This window comes from Pseudopodoces humilis, chromosome 3 (genome assembly GCF_049639895.1).
Source record: "Pseudopodoces humilis isolate 2021_Gansu_Grassland_sample_001 chromosome 3, ASM4963989v1, whole genome shotgun sequence".
In the NCBI taxonomy this organism is placed as follows: domain Eukaryota; kingdom Metazoa; phylum Chordata; class Aves; order Passeriformes; family Paridae; genus Pseudopodoces; species Pseudopodoces humilis.
The window spans coordinates 11378152-11398832 of record NC_142202.1 but is presented as its reverse complement, the minus strand read 5'-3'; the positions used below and the strand labels follow the sequence as shown (position 1 = coordinate 11398832).

The following is a 20681-nucleotide window of genomic DNA, read 5'->3' as shown; positions in this document are numbered from 1 at the left end:
TCTCACAGGATCATTTTTCTGCATCATAGAATCAAAGTAACTGAGCTCATCAGAGAGACTAAGATAACATTTTGCAAGAAGAGACTTCTTTTCTAAGTTATGTCAGAAGACAGATAGGTGACCCTACTTACTGAGAAAACAAATGTGTCACAATAGACTGCACTTTATATTCAAAAGCAATTAATGCATTTTGGTGTCAGCATTTCTGTGTGCACGGGCGGGTGCTCCTAGAGGAGCAGTTCTTAAACAGCAGAGAGACTGGTGTTGGAAAAAAGTCTTAAAATGCCTTAAGTTGAGGGTTAGATATTTCCAATGTTTAATTCTCTGAGCTGATCATCAGTATTCATTCAGGCACTTGTGCATTCACTCTGGCATTCAAGTGCTTTATAAGCAACAGTGAATTTATCACTGGAGCACTAGAAAATACATTCATTTATAGGAACTGAACTACTGAAAATTAGTTTGCTTCTTCAAGGAAGCTTAGAAATACTGGAGAACAGTCCTGCAGCTCCTGAAGCATAGATGATTGAAGGTTAACTAGAGGCTACCACTAATATTTATTTGTCAGTAGCTGGTGCAAGACATGGAAAAACTAACGGAGAACATTTTTCTCTCCAAGGTGTACAACGATTATTTCACACACAAAACTTTAGACACCGCCTAACAAGTAAGAGGTACATATCTTCTCAGAGCAAAAACTTTTAGGATCACTGTCCCTCATGAGACTCTAAGCATCCATTGTTAATGTACAGTGCAATTCCACATGGAGGACTGAGACCAGTGAACTTGTCCTCAAGGGGCAGTGGAACAGCAGAGCACCTCCAAAAATGGCTCTCAAGGCATTTGACCTTAAAATTGTCTCTTAGGACCCAAAAAGCAACGTTCAACAAAGAAGAAAATGTGTTATATACATAGGGGAGAATTGGCAGACAGCTATATTTCCCTATTTCCATTCCTACATGTATCAAGCAAAATAATATTATGAATGTTAAGGAAAGACAGACACTTTCAGTCTTCTCTTTTTCATAATAACTTTAAATTGCTTCTGGCATGCTTTACATAATACCCATTGAAAATATCACAAGACTTACACAGAAAATTCATTGTGAAATTAAACAGTGTGAAAACAAGTAATCATTTGAAGATGCAAATCATTTCCAAAATCCCAGAACTACTGTCTATAGTCATAACCTAACTGGCAGCTGAATACGAAGGGAGGCTTTTCCCAGAGATCTTCAGTGACAGCGCAAGAAGTGAAGGAAACAGACTGGAACATGGCACGTTCCTGTTAGGTATCACACAACATATTTCACCTTACGGGTGATTTAGTCCTGGGACAGGGCCCCAAGAGTCTCCACCCTTGGAGATACTAAACACTCAGCTGGACAAGGTTTTGAGCAATCCAATCAAACTTCAAATTTAGCACTGTTTGAAGCATGGGAACCTCAAGAGGTCAACTCAAAGATAAATTACTCTGGGTTTCAAAGATATCAAAAGTTTTTTAAAATCAGAGCATTTTTACCAAAAGCTGAACCTTAACATCAGAAATAAGCCATTAATAGCTTTTAAAAGCTCTGTAGAAGAGGTTGGGATCCATCTTCAGCAGGGGAAGCAGAATGATAAGGCGAGCAATTACTTCCTTCTCTCTAGGAATATTCACAATTGACTCCAAGGTTATGACAAGATCATAAAAATCTTAACAAAAGCTTGTTAAAGACATGGGCTGTCTGTTCCAACAGACAAATCTGTGCCACACGACTACCAGCCTACCAAATGAGTAATATGTTTATCTGAGCAAACACTTTGCCCACCAACCCACGGGTAAAATGTATTTTTGACTGCCTGGAAATTCATCCCTAACATGAAACACAAGGGACAATTTCTGAAATTGTAAACCGTTAAAAACAGCAGCAATTTGTTTTCACTTTTTTCATCCTCCCCACCTATTTTTTTCTCAAAAAACAGCTATTTGGAGTCAGTGCTATGAGACAGCCCACAGATGGGCACATTTATAATGAATTTGGAAAAGTTAAAAACACAGTGATAGCAGACACGAAACAAAAATCTGGGGAATTCTCCTTAATTAGATTACACTCAGCGCACCCTGTCCATCTGAATGAGGACACAGCAGTGGAAACCGCCTGACAGCGTCGCTAATACAACTGAGGGGGTCTGTGGCAGCAGACATCTGTTTTAAAGCCCTGATCCAAATCTGCCCCTAGAGGCAAATCAGCCAGGCTTTGGATGTCAGTCTGAAACGTTAAAAGCAAAATTCCTACTTGCTGGGAGCAGGTGCAGTTCCATTAAACTCAGCACATTTTAACGGCACCCTGGATTTCAAATAGCTCCAGGAGTCTGCAAGTGTGGCACAGGCGCAAGGAGAAATAGACACACTTATTATAAAACACTCATCTATCAGCAAGGTGTAGTAATGCTGTTTCCCAGACTCAAAGGTCTCAAAGAAAGGTCTCAAAAAAGTCACCAAAGTGCAAAGTACATTCAGCCCCTCCTCACTGCCCTACAAATCAAGGGCTTGAAAAATTTGCTGTGTTGTGTTTTCTCCCTCATTTTTTCCTGCATGGTCTGTACCTGCCAGAGGATCTTGCATACATCCCCTTGCTTAGAAAAGCAATAAAAACTTTTTTTTTTTCCTTCTGAAAGCAGAATCTATTCATGTTTTATTACAACTGTCCATGGTACATGTCGAATATGGAGGGGGCAAGGAGGAAAATCTGGCAATGATCCTCCTGTACATTATTTCAGACAGCAGGCACACACCTCAGAATAAATAAATAACCACTAAGCCATCGCCATTCATGTTTATAATTAGTGCAATCTATTTAACAAACAGACACATAATATAGGTCAATTATGTAGGTCATGATAAGTTTATAAAGAACTTCAGCCTGTAGGGCACCGAAAAGACCACGCTGAGGCAGCATTTCCAAAGTTACAGTTCATTTCTGCACGTGGTTTGTGAGCAGCAGTCAGGAACAGCAGAGACCTCCTCAGTTTTTCTGGTTTGTGGTACCATAGCCACAACCATCAAGGAAATCATCAGTGCCATCTCCTGGGAGACATCCCCTATGATACAAGCACAGAACTGTCCCTCCAAAATATTTGTCCAGTTACTGGACAAATGCAGTTATTAAAATTGCCAGAAGCATAAATGTCTCAAAGGTGTTTAATTTCTATGACTTTGTCAGAAACTGATGGGTATGCAGAGGGGAGATAGAGAAATATGTTATTTATGCTTTCTCCATGGAAAGGAAATGGTAACTCAGCATTTGTCTGGCATGTTTGATCATGGCCCTCTCGGCCAGGGACAGATGCAGCTGCAGAGAAGATGCAGTAGATGCCAAGTCCTGCCTTGCTAGGAGTTTTGTGAAGGAATGATGAAGATCCAGAGTGGAGGGCATCAGAGAGCAGCAGGTGCCATGTGGGGTTCCAGGTAAGTGACAGGATCTCAGAACTACCTATCCTTCTCAGGAATATGGGGAGGATGCAGTGACAGACAGCCACGGGGAAAGCTACACATCAATGGTTTGCAGCAAGGAGACAAATTTAATGCTCAGGGTTCAACAAAAATCACACTTTTCTGCTACAGGTCAGCACAAGTAGAATTTGTTTTTTGAGACGAAGGGAGAAAATGGAACCTGAATGGACATTTGAGCTATAGGTTTAGTTGCTGTTCCTTTTCCTTAGTATTTCCAAGTACTGCAGCAGAACAACTCTCTCACTGGGTACGCATCAGCTGGTTGAACACCCATGTGACTCTCTGAGGATGTAGGGACATCAGGATTATTCAGTTGCTACCTGGCTTGCACAACATGCCAATTACATGCAGTTCATGGGCACACTGTGCCAAAAATACTGACTTTGTACTTGCTGTACAACTTAATCTTGTTACTGTGCACTAGAGTCGTGACAAAATTGGTGAAATAACCTTTTAATTATACAGATTTTCCTATCTGTACAATTTGTCTTTGATCCCTGTTTATTAACTCTCATTGAGACATCCAAAACAATTCTTCTTATAACATGGGAGTGACAGAGATAACTTCCCAAATGGTTCCCAAACTGGTTCCCAATAGTCCGCATTCTACCTCAGGTTTGATATATATAATGCACCAAGGTATGAATCTAAATGTATAAGTAATATGTACAATATGTTGATATCAGACTTGAAAATTTGTTACAAATCTCAGACGGTGTGACTTAATTCTAAGAATAACCATAGTACTGCATGTGAAACAGTTTCAGGAATGCATCCAAAACTCTTTAAACCACCTGCACTCCATCCCAGGTCCGAAGCTGAGGAGAGGGGGTTTCCAGAAACAGCCTGAGAACTGTTCCCATGCACATAAGTAATGTTTTTTACAGGAGGGAGAAAAAAAAAAAACCCTCAGTATTACATTCCCATTTCTTTGGAATCTCTAGTCCTAACTGCAGCACTTATTATGAACATATATGCAAGATATTTCAGTTTCAACTAAGAGAAATAAATACTGTACTATTTTGCCCTGTCCCTGGGGAAATGGTGCTCTCTGCTGGCCTTGACCTGCTTTAGCTCAAGGGCCACGACTCCTGAGATCTGCCTTCCCTCGTGAAAAGGGAAAAAATTTCTTCTTTTGCTGACTTAGCAATCAGTGACAGGAGCATTTCTTTATTAAGGATTGAAAAAAAATAACTTGATAAGAAAAACCATAGAGATATCACCTAAATCTTCTGTCTTGAAGAAAAAATGCAAGTAGTGCTTCACCCCGAATAACCCCTCAGAAGCATTCCTGTTTTCTTGCAACCTGGAAGAAGAAATAGGTTGTTGATGTAGCATGCTCTCTGTTGTGATGAGTTCAGAAGTCTGTGTGTTTCTAAACATAAGGGATTCAAGTTCTGTTCTAGGTTTCAGGAAACTTGCTCCTAGGTGGAAATGTTCACAGCAGCCCAAAATCACAGTGACAACCACAGAATTTGAGAAGGGGCTCCCTGGTCTTTTACTTCAAAGGACAATTCCAGACCTGAGTAGCTCCCTAGCCCAAAAGTTGTAGTATCTTTACTTCCTATCCCCTTTTTTCTGTTTTACCAAAAGGGGGTCACTCAGAACAAAGCTAACTAAAAAACAGCTTACTTGCTTTGAATTTACCTTCACACTGCCACTAGATATTGCTGAGCTACACCTGGCACAGCAAGAACCAAAAAAAAATAGTTTTTTAGTCTGTCAACATATCATATTTTGGGACAGAACAAGGTGATGCCATGCTGCAGACTCACCAAGATCAGTGACCATGCACAGCTATGACTGTGACCATCCTCCCCTCAGTCCCAGAGATAAAGGGTATTCACCCAGCAGTCAGGCTGCATCTTTCCTGAGGTTGTCGTGTCTATTTTCTCCCTTCTGGGTTTGCAGCTCCTGAGATTCCATGACTGACAGGAATGCCACAGCAGCAATTTTGGGATTAACACCTACAGGAATCAACAGAGCATTCTCAGATGTCTTTTTTTTTCTCAAGCCGTTAGCAGACTCATCTTTGGTGAAACCACACCATCAGAGTCTTTCTTTCAAACCAGCATAGAAACTACACATAGATTCTGTGTTGCAATCACATCACAGAAGAGTTACAAATCTTAGAAAAAATTAATTCTTTGCACATGAGGTATGGTGAAAGGCATGAAGCAACTACTCAAGGACTTTGCTCGCATCTACTCATACTCCCTGCCTCAGACCCAACCCAAACTTGCAGGACAAGAGCTCCTGGGAGGGCTGGCTCTCACTGGGGTGCAGAGGGTACCCAGAAGCCCTGCCAGCCATCTCCTGGTGGCATTATCCTTGGGCCATGGGGCCTCTCCCACCACCCGCACAGGTCCTGCTCTGCACTTTCCCCCCTCACCTTGAGGACCACTCCTCTTATTGTCCAGAAAAATCAGATTCATTACCCAGTGTGCAACAAGCCAAAAATTACACACTCAAGAGAGACATTTGATTATTTGTTTCAGAGTTGCACAACTCCAGAAACCCGGATGATTTGTGGTATTCTACAAAATCTGGATGATTGGTGGTATTCTACAGAGGATGCCCCTCAGGATTTTCCAGGCCATTATTTATACACAGATATTTACTACTAGTAACCTCCCAAGTACATGTTGAGGGCAACCCAAAATGGGTTTCTGTGTTCCATATCTATCAGTGCCCCAAATTGTTATTATCTCTAAGACCCTGGAACCTGAAAAGAGAAGTGGTAGTGGGAGGTGTCACAGCCCCTTTTAAAGTCTTTGTTCACAAGGGGTCAGTGAGATTTAGCAATTCTGTTTCCAGTGGTTATTTACTGTTATTTTTTTGCCTGTTGCTGTTTCACTTGTTGTTAAACTTATTTTTTCACTTATATCTATTTGTATTCACTCCTGATTGGTGGAAGGGGATTGGTTAAATCTAAAGGGAGATAACTTAATTAGAGCATCCACCTCTTAAATCGTCTTAAACCAAAACACTACAACTTCTCTACTAGGACTGGTTAGTAATTATACAAACTATGTGACCCACCTAATTTCCGTACATGCTCAGAGAAAGTTTTTTCACCAGGCCAGCACCTTTTTGACCTACAGGTGTGATTTTTTTAGTACTATAAAAAACATATTTCATAGGATACATGGACCTTGAGTGTTTCACCAAGCTGGCAACGGGTACATCAACATTTTGATGTTCTTCATCCTTAGAGCCTGTTAGCTCTACTGTGTCCTTGACTAGACGACGTTAACCACCACGTGATTCAAGATAATTTTTACACATTCCGCATTTCCCGACACACCTTCCTGACCTTGAGGCGCTTCGCCTATTTTTTATTTTTTAAGGCCATTTTCGCGGAGCTCTCGCCCTGAGGGGCTCGGCCGCCGCGGGACCGCCCTCCCCTCACGGAGCCGCGCGCCCGCCCCGCGCCTGCGCCGTGTGGGCGGGGCCGCCCGCGAGCCGGGCGGCGGCGGCGCCATGGCCGGGCCGGCGGGGGCGGCGTGAGTTTGGGAGAGAGGGAGGGAGGGAAGAGGGAGGGAAGAGAGAAAAGGGAGGAGGAAGGAAGTGCGGGCGGCGGGACAGTGGTCTGTGTGAGAGCGAGGGGCACCCCGCGGGGTGTGCCGGGTCGGGCCCGCGCTGGCCCAGGCTCTGCCGGGCTCTCGGCTCCCGCCTGCATTCCTGGCTCCGGGGCGCCAGCGGGAAGCTTTTCCCTTGCAGTAAATGTTGGCGTCCCCTGACAAAGGCAGGGAAGTGACAGTCGCGATTCTCTCCAGGCAAACGGCGGTAGGGGGTTAGCGGGGTTAGCACAGGCTGCTGTGCCTCCTCCTTTTTCCAGCCTCCGCTTTCCTGCTGTGGAGCTCGTGTCTCCTCCAAGGATCACCCGGTCCCTGCGGCTTTTCTCCCTCCGGTGACATTTAGCTCTGGTGTGGCTGCAGCTGAGGCCTTCCTGGCACCAGGAGGATCGGATGATCACCCCGTAGATCTGCAGCGATTGCCCCCTGCGTGTCTCTGCCTGCTGATAGAAGCCAGGAAGATTTTTAATTTAGTTGCAATGCCATCTTCCTGATTTCTGTGTCATGACAACGTACAGTTCCCTTTCACTTAAGCTGATCCATTCTTTATGTGTATGTTTGCCTGTGATTTTGTTTTCCCCCATTTTTATGAAATTTTGTCTTACCTTTGTTTTTGGAAATACTCTGTAATCACCTTGATTTTAAATTCCTCCCCTTCACACCTTCTTCATGCTTCCTGAATTCTCATGAAGAGGTTACATATGTTTAAAAAACCTTGTTTAACTCGGCTTCATCAATTGGTTTCCTTTCTTTTCATCACCCTATCAAAAAAAAAGGAAAAATTATATATAATTTTGCTCCCCGTAAATCACCACTGGCTGATTTTTAATAATTTGTTTTTAATGATGCTGTGTGAGGCCTTGTAGCTTTTGTGGGTTGTGCTTTGCTTTGGTTTCTTTCCTGGTGTTGGAGATAGGGGAGGAGGGCACTCAATTCCCTGGATCTTGCATCTTGCCTTTAAAACATTAATTTTAAGTTGTCCTCGTCCAGTCTTCCAGGACCTCCCTCACCATCCAGGAACTAGCCCAGAGAAGCTGTTATCCTCCGAGTTTTTCAGAATGATCTTGGATATAGCCCTTGGCCACATGGAGGGTCCCAACAGCTGCCCCTACTGTGAGCAGGGTGTTGGATGAGGTCCTCTCCCACCATAGTCACTGTACATATCTTCTCTGAACCTTCCTTATTTTGTGCCTTATTAGGCCTCTGTAGCAATGGGGGAAAAGAAGATTTGTGCTGCTCCATGCCTTACCCTGAGCTGTGGGACTGAAAGAGGTGCTAAAAGAGGCTGCATTCCTTCTGTTCATTGGGAAAGTGGTGTCCAGTGTCGTGGGTATCATACTTTCAGATCCTTCTATCAGGTTGGGAAAATAAAACAGATCTTTTCTCTTCTGTTGGATGTAGGAGTGATGTGGGAGCCACCTGTTCTGTGTGAAGGACAAGGAACAGACCACTTGATTAAGGGAAGAAACAAAACATCCCATTAAATGGAAGCCATGAAGATATCAAAGCGGTTCTTCGCTTTTGGAATTTTGACATGCATAGCTGTTTATGTTGCATACATAAAATGGCACTTGGGCTCCAAACCATTTGTGGGAGCCACAGAAGGAGCTGCTGTAAGCAGGGGAGATAAACTGACCCATCAGGCAGTGACCACAGATCTCTCTGTCTTTTATGGAATTATGTTTGATGCAGGAAGCACGGGAACTCGCATCCATATATTTAAATTTGCACAGCAGTCAAGAGGTATGTCCTGCTCATTGAGTGACGGATTAAGTCTTCCATAAATTGTGGAGGAGATTATTGATGACAGTTTTCTAGGGTTTACTTGAACATACATGCTTCAGATCTTTCCAGAGAGCTGTCAGGAGGTTTACTATGGTTCAGGCATGTGTGTGTGGGTGAAATTATGAAAATGTTCACCAAGGAGAAAATGCTGTAATGTCAGAATATGAAGTAAGTAGCAGCTGTACTTTTAGTGTCATGAAAAAAAGGCCATTTTTCATCACACTGGTGGAAGAGAGAATTATAAATTCAAACTGCCCTGTTTCCCCAAATTTTTTAGGTTGTTTGGTGTCTCCTGGCAGTGAGCTGCTTCTCTCTTGAAGTGTCCAGTTTAATGCATCCTTGGCTTCATTGTTTGGTTTAAACCACAAAACGAAACAAAAATCGCAAATAGTTTGATTAAAATTGCTGTGTATTTCATCTGGACAGAAGTTACTTCTCAGAATTGAGACAAAGTGTACAAAAAAACTCCAGCTTTCCTCTGGAGTAGTAAGCTTAATTTGTTTGTATGTTGTCATCTACGTTTGTGAAACTCTTAAAGAGCCTGGGTGGGGCTGTTAGTAGGTGATCTAAAGGCTCTGTTGAGGATTAGAAGTGTGGTGTATGTGAAGTGTGTGATTGGCCTCTGGGGAGTACCTTAGGTTTGCATAATAGATTGGTGTAAGGCTCAACCACCGAAGGTGTTCTACGACAGTCCATGGATTTCCTTATTTTCTCGTATCTCCAAATTTTTGCTTTTTCCTTTTCCTGCTTCATTTGAAACAAAATTTCAGAATGTATCACAGCAAACTTTATAGAGTGTAGCGTTGCCTGGACTGTAGGTTTAAACCAAGTTCTGCAGCTTTCTGAAATACTGAAGTATTTACTGAAGTATCCCTCTGCTGCCATTGAAAATAGTGGGAAAGCTACCATTAGGTTTTGCTGGAATCAAGTTCAGCCAGAACAGAGCAGGCTGAAACGAGGTCTTTTTTTGCAGGTGCGGTTTGAAAAGCTGCACATGGCAGGTGTAAGGCTTGAACCCATCTGGTGACTGATGTGCATAGTGGACAGCAGCACCTGACAACCAGTCATGGTTTTAAAAGTGGTTTTCTCAGGTTCTAATTCCACAGCCTGGGCTGTATTTAAAGGTCAAGTAGCTGATAATAGTTCATTAGACAGAAGCTTCAATTCACTTCTATTAGCACATAATAATGGATTTTTTTTATGGTTTTCTTTTTGTGTATGCAAAATTATTTGTACCATTACTTATTTTAGAATACTGCTTTTGAACAGAGACTCCCAGGTTAACCCATGAGACGTTTAAAGCACTGAAACCAGGTCTCTCTGCATATGCTGATGATGTCGAAAAGGTAATTTAAGTTACTTCTTTCCTGTCTCCCTTTCCTTCAGGTTTGCAGAGATTTAGGGACTCCTAAGAGTCAGACTTAGACCCAGCTCATAGTGTTTTACAAAAGCCTTTGCTTTCCCAGAATTTGAGCCTTTTGTAGCCAAAAAATTTGGTGCCAGAGTGTTCTGTTTCACTGTTTGAAAAAGTGACCCTTTCTGTTTTGGACCTGTTGATCAAAGATTTCATTATATCCACTAGGCCTTATGCTGTAGTGAGATAGCAAGTCCTGCACCTTTTCTTGATCCCTTTTGATATTAATTTGTTTCTGTTTCACAGTAACAGTGAATCATAGTTGTGATCACCCTTTTGATCTTTGAAAAGAGTTTTTAAGATGCCTTTTATTGTTCTTTCTTGGATCACAGAGTGGCCAGGGAATAAAAGAGCTCCTGGAGGTGGCAAAGAAGGAAGTTCCTATGGAGCTGTGGAAGTTTACTCCTCTGGTCCTGAAAGCCACAGCTGGCCTACGGTTGCTGCCAGGAGAGAAAGCTCAGAAGTTGCTTGAAAAGGTATTATATCCTGTCATTCAGTTTGCTTTCCAGAAAACATGCTCCTGTTAAAAATGCAGCATCCTAGGACATTCCTGCAATATAGGCTGTCCATCTCCTGCCTTTCCCATGTATGTATGTTACCTTGAGGGTCACCAATTCCAACAAAGCAAATGGGATTCCCTTCCCTACCCATGTCCATCCCTTGTTAATGGCATTTCTGAGCAGTCTTTGTGCTTGAAAACCAATGACATCCATCCCTGTTTCTGCAACAAACAGCAGGGCCAGTACAAAAAGGCCTGCTGCTTGTTGGACTCTTGAACTTCAAACAAAGTGGTGAGCAGCAGTCAGAATCTGGCCCAAGAAGAGGAGTAGTAATGTAAAACTGGGGTTTTAAAAAGCTTGTTTTTCAGCTGAAAAAGTATTTCTCTGAATGTAGCTTTTATTTGAACTAGGTGAAGGAGATTTTTCAAGCCTCCCCCTTCTTTGTGAGGGACAATTGCGTGTCAATAATGAATGGAACTGATGAAGGTAAGCAACTTTGTGGAGACTCTTTCTGCAGTCCTGGAAATTCCTGCTGCACTGTGACAAATCCCTGCCTACTGTAGTAGGAGCCCATAAGACAGAAGCAGAGTTTTTATGCAGCCACTGGCAGTGCCTGCCAAAGAAATCTTGTTCTGTATTTTCCAATTTGAAGTCCTGAGCTCTTTCCTGATCTTGAAAGCTCTGAGTGTTGAGCACTGTAGGATGCTTGTAGGATTCCTGTAGGATCACCAGAAAGCCACTGTGGAGGTGTTCCAATCAGCACTTCTGGGAAAGTTTCTGAATATCTGCTTGTCTTCAACAATTGGGTTAGCCCACTCTGCTCTTGAAAATGCTTATCAGAGCTCTCAGGAAGTATTTGATCATAATGTTAATTATAATTCATCTAATGGGTGGGAATGTGAGTTCAATCTGAAAAAAAAATTGTTATATAGGGAAGAAAATACATGTTAAAGTAAGATCATGTTCATCCAAAAAATGTTGAGGACAGGATGTCACAATTCTGAGTAACTGAGTGTTGAAATGTGTTTTAAATCTGCTCAGGAACCAAGCTTTAAAATAGCTGAAGCTGTTTATGAGTTTCTCTTCTTGCTACTTAATGGAGGATAAACATTATTTTTCTTTTGTTTTAAAATCAGTAATAGCAGTGATAGCCTAGGTTCAGCCAAGGATTGAAGTGGGCCACGCTCTCTGGCATGTCTTGAGTTTTAACCACATGAATAAATATTTGAATTTGTTAACATAAGGCCACTGATTCACCTAATTTATGGGGAACAGTTTATAAAACAAGATGAGGACAAAAACAGTATAGCTCAGAAAATTGCTTAGAGGAAAACAGGCAAAATTAGAACACTGAAAGATGAAAATTCTTAGTATTCATAAAGAAAACTGGAGTGCCTGACTTCAAACAAAAGCCAACAGTGGATGTTTTCCTGGCAAATGGACAATGTGAGTTTCAGTTATCTCTTTGTCTTTTAGCTAAGGACTGAAGCCTTTGTGACTTCCTGCCTAAGTTTTTGACCTGTGAAATACAGAGTATTTCGTACATGGGGCTTCTCTCCCAGATATCAGATAAGCTCTGATAGAGAAGGTCATTCTCTTTGTTCAAATAGTCTAATCTTGGTTTTGTCAGCCATTGACAGTTCTGGAAACCTTGTAATATGGCTTGCCTTATTGTTGCTGCTGTTAGATAAAATTAAATATTATGCTCTAAGCAAGTACCTTTTGAATCTTTTCCTTATTAGGTATTTCAGCCTGGATCACAATAAATTTTTTAACAGGTATGTATACATGAGCATGTTTATAAAGATATGACCAATGCTGTGAAATTCCTGCTCTTTTTTGCCCGTGTGGAATTTGCTCATTCATTGGGGTGGAATGGGAGAAAGAAGACTCTGAGAGTAAGTCAGCAGTTTGTTTTTGGCGTGGCCTATTTAAGTCATCAGGATTTTGTCCATTTACTTGATGGAGTGAGGAGTTTAATCCTTTTTCCTAGATGTTTAATGTAGCTTTTCTTTCAGTTCCCTGTAGGGTACTAGAGCATTTTATTCCTTTTTAGAGCCTGCTGTGACTGTGGCTAAATTTTTTGTGTGAATATTCTAGATGTACTTGGCAGCTGCAGAGAGTAAAATAAAGTGCTACGCTACTTCCTTACGGATTTATAGCACAGAAATGCCACGGTTGTTTACACTGCTGAGTGAGAAAAGGGTAGCTGAAGATTAGAGAGAAAAGTGAGCTGAAGACCTCTCTGACAATACATAAAGCACTCTGCCATCCAAGTGTTCTGTTCAGCACACAGTGTGTGGGGCAATGTGCTCTGGAGCTTTTTATGCTCCCAGGAAATATCAGAAAGGTCAGCAGTCTTCAAACATCAGCTATCGTGAGGTATACTGAGGTACTTGGCACAAACTGTCCTTGTCAGGAAGGTGCATTTGAAGGATCTAACTGAGAAGAATTAGATCTAAATGAGAGCAGAGGTCTTGGCTGGCAGCAGGAAGAATTCCAAGAGAGCTGAGTCTCTTAGGCCAGCTCTTTTCAGTCTGTCATCCTGTTGGCCATAGGAATCTGCAAAATATTGCTAAGGATCAGGGAGAGGTGGCATTCCTCTGAGTTACAAAGTGGTTACCAGAGCAGAGTTTGCAAAAGATCTTTGCATCCAAAATATTCAGGAATGCAGTAACCAAAGCTGCTGTGATTAGGACAGAAACAGCCACTGAAGAAATAAGAGATTCTTGTCTCTTTAAGGTTTTCAGGTCTCATAAAGCCAAAATTGGTGCCCAGTAGATAACAGTTGTAATTTAGTGCTATGCCAAAACTGTGAGTGGAGTTAGATTGTTCTCTTTTCTTACCACTGTAGTTCTGGTTTTGTTCCTAGCCAGTTTTTCACAGTGCCCACCATGGCTTTCTCTGTTCTGTCACACATTTCAGGCAGGCTAGATGATCCGCAGAAGAGAAGTGTAGGGATGCTGGATTTGGGTGGTGGATCCACACAGATCACCTTCCTTCCGCGCACCAAGGTAACGTGAGCATGCACACTGTTGGGAAATGCTGCTGCAGGAATCTGTAACTGCTCAGATTTCTTTTCCTTGGAAACAAAGCGAGAGTTTTGTCAGTGTGACATGAAACCACACTTGTGTCTTAGTCATATGTGCCTTTTTATAGTCAGTCCCAGGGGCATTCACAACTCTTTGTCCATCTTCTTTGTCCAGCTCCTTGGGTCAGTGATGCTTGTGGCAAGTCTGCCAGGGCTGCTTTATCTCGTGGAGGACACCATGTTCACCTGAATTTCTTAATCCTTGACTTTCAGTTTGTACAGTTTATAACAAAGAAACCAAAAAGCAAGGCTATTAATGAATTCAAATCCAGCATTTAGCCTACACTGGGATTTAAGAAGGTGCCTTCTCAATCCTTGTTTCTGATTGTCCTGAGTTCACTCAGTTGCAAATGAATGCCATTCTAGCTTCCTGATGTGGCATTTTTACAGGTATTCTGTGAAATCCCTGTGGTTCTGGTATTGTAAGGCTCTGGCTTGAGCAGAATTAGTGCTCATAGTAAAGCTGCACAAAAGCAGAGGGATGGGATGCTGTATCTAGTGTCCCAGCCTGGGATAATCAAGATATTGCACTGTTTCAGCAGAATGGCAAGGGATGTGAAGGGTCCAGTATGTGGAAATTCTGAGCATAGAGAAGGAGTTAAGTTATGAGCAGCATGAGCAGCACTGTGGCCTGAGCTTTTCTCCCCACAAACACTCTAGCTGTGCTGATGCACTTGGGGAACAGGCTACCCTTTCATTCTTTCAGACCAAAGGCTGGTCCTTACTCTGTTCCTTGGCAAGTGCAGGGATGTGCTTTTCCTCTGGCTTGTGCAAGTTCTCAGATGAATTCACTCGAGTAGGAAGTTAATGCGTGCCTGGCCTTCCTATTAGTTTGTACACAGTCCCTGTAGTAGGGATCATGTGAAGAGGCAGTTGCTGTAGCCTCTGGACAAAAGCAGTTAAGAGCTGGAGTAAGGATTCCTTTTTAATTACAGTAATTCTTTTATACAGCATATTGGTGTGGACACAAATATAACCAGTTTAAACCCTGTCATGTGAAGTCACTCTTAGCTCCAGGTTTTATGGCCTTGCATATGAGCAGTCAAATTGAAATCCTTGCAAATTCATCATTTCTGTCTGAATCATGCTAGGATTATTTCACATTTTTCTTAATGTGTTGGAAGATTACCTTGTTGATGTTTGCTGCTGGCTGGCAGAAACCTGCCAGTGACATCTTTTTCTCCCTCCAGGCAACTCTCCAGACATCACCATCTGGCCACACAACTTCATTTCAGATGTTTAACCACACCTACAAGCTGTATTCATACAGGTTAGTTGTGGAAAAGAGAGCACAGTGCTCAGATGGAAGCTTTCTGTGAAGCCAGGGAGACTGAGGTGTTTTTCTGGAGTGGGGTCCTTGCAAATGAATACCATGAAGAAGCAGAGAAACTGCTTCTTCTGAGCCACGTGATTTTGGCTGTCCACCATATGCCCACCAAGTCCCTCTATCACTCCCATTCCATTAACAGGACAGGGGGAAGAAAATACAACAAAAAACTCATGGGTCAAGATAAGGACAGGGAGGTCACCAGTTATTGTCATGGGCAAAACAGACTTGACTTTAATTTATTTAGTATTTAATTTAGTTTAGTTTATTGCCAATTAAACAGTAAGATAATGAGAAATAAGAACAAAATCAAAAATGCTTTCCCTCCACCTCTCCTCCTTCCCAGTCTCAGCTTCACTTCCAACTCTTATACCTTCTCACTGCTGAGCAGCACAGAAAGATGGAGAATGGGGGTTGCAGTCAGTTCATCATGCTTTGTCTCTGTTATTTCTTCTTCCTCACTGTCTTCTCTGCTCCCAGTGTTTTGGGCAGAGGCTAGCAGCTTTTTCCCACCCATGTTTGCTGTGGGGTGTGTTTGGGCTCAGAAAGCCAGTTATGTATGCAAGTGTCTGGGCTGCCTTTGAAGGAGGGTAGGAGTACCCAGTGAGGTACTAGGAGTAGAGTTAGGGAAATGCCATTGCCAGTTCTCCAAGATCCAGATTACAACTGACAGGTGTTGCCTGAGCCTTTTCAAAGAGAAATTATCCTTCTGGATAAGTTAATATGAGAGCAGGCTGTCACACTGTTCCCGTCACATGCATGAGCTGCTGACTTGAGCCACTTTGCCATGGATATGTAGAGGAGACTGGCATGTCCCAGCTAGGTTGTCAGTGGAATATCAGAGGAAGGATGTCTATTGCTCACAGAGACTTTTCTCCCTTTGCAGTTACCTGGGACTTGGGCTGATGTCAGCAAGGCTCGCCATTTTGGGAGGAGTTGAGGGAAAACCCTGTAAGTTATGGGCAGTCCCCAGATCCTGGTTCTGAGTTCAGGCTGTATAGTCCTGTGGTGGGGGGAGGAGCTGTGTATCCCCTTCCCACTGGGCTCGAGGTTCCTGAGTGGCATGTGGGCTCCTGTCACCATGGCTGGGTGCATTTGAGATGAATGCAGGAGGTGACGCTGACAGATCCCAGGAGACCTAGATTCTTGCCAGCCTTAGGTTGGGGGCAGCCATGGGACATCCAAACCATGACTGGGCTGTGGAGGGGCCTTGCTGAGGCTGCAGGGCTGGGGGTGGAGGATCTGAATTCACTCCTTACATTTTTTCCTAATGTGGCTTTGCTTTACTTCTGCAGTAGGAGAAGGGGAAGAATTGATCAGCCCTTGTTTACCACCTGGCTTCAAATCTGAATGGCAACACGCTGAGATAGTGTACAAAATTAGAGGACAGAAGGCAGGTATAGTGATTTATCACTCTTGCTATCTAGGTTTAGCTGCTGTTAGCACAGTAAATGATACACTCTCATCCTCTTTCAAAGACACCAGGCTCTGTTTGCTGTTCTGTATGGCTCCTCTTGATGTGCTGTCAAAGAGATCCTTCAGTTCCTTTGTCTTGTGCCATGATGTGTCTGTCCAGTCAGTAAAGCTGCTAGAAGTGATGCAGATGGGGTTGAGCAGTCCTTGAACAGGTCTTTCAAAATCCTTCTGCCTCAAATGATGTTGTCCATCTCTGATTGATGACACAGTCCCAACCTGAGGATGGTAGGTGTCTGCCTCTCGGAGAAGATGCAGATTTCAGCTCTCTGTGAATAGTTTTGCTATTTTTCAAAAAGGAGCCTGTTTCCTGGCAGATCCTAAATAAATTCTCTATATATTTAACTCTCAGCCATATGATGGGGTTTTTTTTGTCTTCTTTTAGGTGAACCTCTGTATGAGTCTTGTTCTAATAAAGTGGCAAAGATGCTCTACAAAAAAGTGCATAGAGCTGGGGAAGTGAAGGACCTAGACTTTTACATTTTCTCCTACTACTATGACTGTGCAGCAGAGGCTGGTCTCATAGGTATGTCTGCTCCAGAGTTGGTTTCATTTTAAATGGCAAGTTATGGAAGCAGTGGGAACACTTGCACACATCATGATGCTTTGCTAAGCTGTCGTGGAAATTAGTCTGTTGTTACACTGCTGTGTAGCATTGATCTTGACTTGATATTAATTTCTATAGAGAAGATACTGGGGCTGTGAAATAGGACCTAAAGGCTTTGATAATAGTTTTTAAACAAACTGTTTGCATTTCAGAAATGGTTGTTACCTAATTAGCTCTACAATGTGAGATAGAAAAAACTTCATAATGATAAATTTATTGGGCAGTAAAGCAGTAAAAATTATTTGGGCTGTTTGCTTCACTGACCTTTTTAGATGGATTGAAGATTTTCAGGTATTTCCACATGCATTCAGAATGAATCACATCTCTTTTCCAGCGCTGTGTTTGTGTACAAAAGGCCGTCACATTCAGTGGTAAAAAGCAGATAATGAGATTGCAAGTTAGTTTGGACAAACATACACCCCTCTTCAGCCACTCTCCTTTTATAAATAATTTTAGATTTAATGTGTTGCAGAGCACCACTGCCCTGTCAGGTCTGGTCACAGGTGTTCTCTGTCCAGGCACCACTGGACAGGGCAGTGCAGAAATGGGGGTCAGGTGAGATAGTCTGTAAGTTTTGTTTCTGTAAGAAGCAAAGCTAAAGGTTCTCCATAAACCAAAGTTTTAGAATCTATATTGAGAATCTTTTAATGGTTCTTTAACCTTTAAAACTAGTTTGACTTTTGACATTAATTTCAGTGGCTCAAGGTTTGATTTCCAGACAACTTTTATGACTTGAGTCTACAATTGCCTTTATACAAAGACCATAAAAGTCCGTGGGTTTTTTTTTATTTTTAGATAAAGAAAAAGGAGGAAGTTTAACTGTGAGTGACTTTGAAATTGCAGCTAAATACGGTGAGTAAAATATAAACACACACTAGTAATTGTGTGTAAATTAATTCCAGGTGGCAAGTGTGGGACACACTAAGGAGGCTGATGCTTTTAAGTAAATATTGAGTCCCTCTAAATAGCATCTAACCAACATTTCTGCTTATTTCTGAATATACTATTTTTATATTAACTTTTGGTTTTGCAGTGGGTTTTATTTTGAGTTTGTCTTTTTCTTTTATTCTGTTGGGGTTTTTAAAATTTGGTTTTGTCAATATTTGTTGAGTGCTGGTGCTCAAGAAAGATGACACACCTGAAGTTGCTCAGCTATTTGAAGACTTGAAGTAGATAGAAGAAAAGGCTCTTTTCCTGGAGAGATACAACAAACTGCTGTCTTAGGGGAGAGATTGAATGTCTTGATCTTCCTTAAGCTTATGTGCTTATCCTTATGTGTGTAATGTCATTCCAGCCCCACTGTAACAGGTTCCATCACTGCACAGTTCAACTGACAAGAGCTGTTTTGTGCATTCATTTGAGGTTTTTCACAGCGGGGCTGTTAGACCTGAGCCCACAGTGTGCATTCAGACACTGTTTTCTTTCTTCTCAGTTTGTAAGACCATGGAAATCAGCCCTGGAAACAGCCCTTTTCTCTGCATGGACCTCACATACATCACCTTCCTGCTGCAGGAACTGGGCTTCCCAAAGAGCCAAGGCTTTAAGGTGAAGCTCAAAGTGGATTTCTGGGGAGAGTGGGCAGGAGGGTGCTGAGGCAGGAGTCATCCTGCTGAGAGCTTGGTTCTTGATTGACCTTCTTGCTGCAACACATGGTCTGCAGTCGTGGGTGCAGCAACACTCTCCCCACGATTGTTGTAACTGTTTGTCATAATTTTCAGCACTATATCCACCTTGCGTGTTTCAGATTCTCACAAAGAATTGTGGTTTAACTTTTCTGCTTGTTTTTTTTTTTCTTTTTTTTTTTTTGTTCAGCTTGCCCGGAAAATTGACAATGTTGAAACGAGCTGGGCATTGGGAGCCACTTTTCATTACATCGACTCACTCAATAGACTGCAGTACTAACACTCCTAGAAGGTGACTTTTTTGAATTTCCATTTTTTGGAGGCCTAGCATGAAGCACATGAAGCACCTATTGAAGGGTGTGCTTTTGGCTTCCAGAGTCCTTTGGAAGATCACCATGAACTACACTCCTTTCCTTCCATCCCCTTCCAAGTCCTCACCATTGCTAGCTCTTTTTTACAGTGAAGAGTGTAAAGGAGAAGCCTTGATTTGACAGCATGTGCCATCAGCTTAATGTAAAACTTGATCATTTTGGAAGGAAAACCAGGACTCTGCAGGACATCTATGATCTCTATGAGAAAAACACAACTTTTTTGGAATATGCCTGTACTATGTGCTCTCAGTGTGCTGAAGTCGCTGAACGGTCACTCCAGAAGGACCTCTTTACTGTCCTGATTTCAGGGTGTTTTTTTCCTGTTTGTCAGCAGTTTTCAGTGATGATTTTTATTTTACTACTCCTGTGTTCTAAGGTAAACTTGTGTGTGTGCAAAAATGGTGCATTTACACATGATGCTGCTGATAGGCAGCAGCTTTGAAATGCAGCATGGAAGACACAGCTCTGTGTTCCAGTTGCTGAAGGAGAAAAGCTCAGGAAGATTCTAGAACTGGATATAGGCTTGTGCCCTCTAAGGTTAAAGGCTAATGCTGATTCCCTGGCCATTGGGAGGTGGATGGTGGAAGAAAACATCAGATTTGCTGGATGAGCAAGGCCTGGGAGCTGGGTACAAGGATAATGATGGATTTGACAGTTCTAGAGCTGGTCAGAGGAAGACAGATAAACAAGATGCAGCCACAAAAATAAATCCTGAGCATGGCTCACTGGACTTTGCAGACTTTTGTGCCCTGGCAAGGTTGATGCAGGGCTGGGGATGAATGCATTTGCATGGTATTTTGGGTGTCTCTTCCTGCAGACATTATCTTTGCTAAATGAATGTATTGTGGTTGCAGTGAGCCAGGGGAGGGTCGCTGAGGTGCTCCACTCCAGTGGTGCCTAGTACGTGGGCAGGGAGCAATCACAGGGGCTGGAGAGGATATGCTGTGCTATTTGTAACCTAACTGTGGATTTGTGATGTATTTGATGAATATATAGAGAAGACCCAAGTGGTATTTTGGGGGTGCAGCAGAGCCCAGCTTGCCCGAGCACCCTGACTCGGGCTCAGGGCAGCAGTACATGACCCGGCGGCCTGCTGTGTGCACGGCTGCTGGCTCTGTGTGTCGGGGGCATTTGAACCTCACTGTGCCGACAATAAACCCCCAGTTTAAAATCAGAACGTGGTGATGGGGTGGCTTTTAGCGCCAGAGCCCGCACGGGGAGTGCGATGAGAAACCACTGCCCTGATGCCATCCCTGACCCCTCGTGCCATCAGTCACTCTGCCATCCAAGTCCCCCGGTGCCATACCAGCCCCCTACGCCACGGCAGTCTCCAGTCGCCCTCCCGTTCCCCCTCGGCCCGCCCCGGCAGCGGCGCCGGCCCCGCCTCGTGGCGGGCGGAGGAGGCGCAGGCGCGGCG

At 42.9% G+C, this 20681-nt stretch overlaps 1 protein-coding gene across 1 annotated transcript; it reads left to right on the top strand.

The window, feature by feature from the left end:
* Window positions 1-6942: 6942 nt before the first annotated feature.
* Window positions 6943-20441, top strand: ENTPD6 (ectonucleoside triphosphate diphosphohydrolase 6). The gene is made up of 14 exons (XM_005533008.3): window positions 6943-7002; window positions 8476-8817; window positions 10129-10205; window positions 10606-10749; window positions 11184-11259; window positions 12516-12551; window positions 13699-13787; window positions 15055-15134; window positions 16078-16142; window positions 16487-16588; window positions 17050-17190; window positions 18067-18123; window positions 18704-18816; window positions 19084-20441. The coding sequence occupies exons 2-14, from the start codon at window positions 8559-8561 to the stop codon at window positions 19171-19173; spliced, it is 1329 nt and encodes a 442-aa protein (XP_005533065.1). The 5' UTR covers window positions 6943-7002; window positions 8476-8558; the 3' UTR covers window positions 19174-20441.
* Window positions 20442-20681: the final 240 nt, after the last annotated feature.

What these genes read in the sequence shown, in the direction of transcription:
- ENTPD6 (XM_005533008.3), top strand. Translation starts at nt 8,559, where the DNA reads ATGGAAGCCATGAAGATATCAAAGCGGTTCTTCGCTTTTGGAATTTTG. An exon ending in CTCAGAAGTTGCTTGAAAAG is followed by an intron (nt 10,750 to 11,183) that starts GTATTATATCCT and finishes TATTTGAACTAG; the next exon opens with GTGAAGGAGATTTTTCAAGC. An exon ending in AATGAATGGAACTGATGAAG is followed by an intron (nt 11,260 to 12,515) that starts GTAAGCAACTTT and finishes TTTCCTTATTAG; the next exon opens with GTATTTCAGCCTGGATCACA.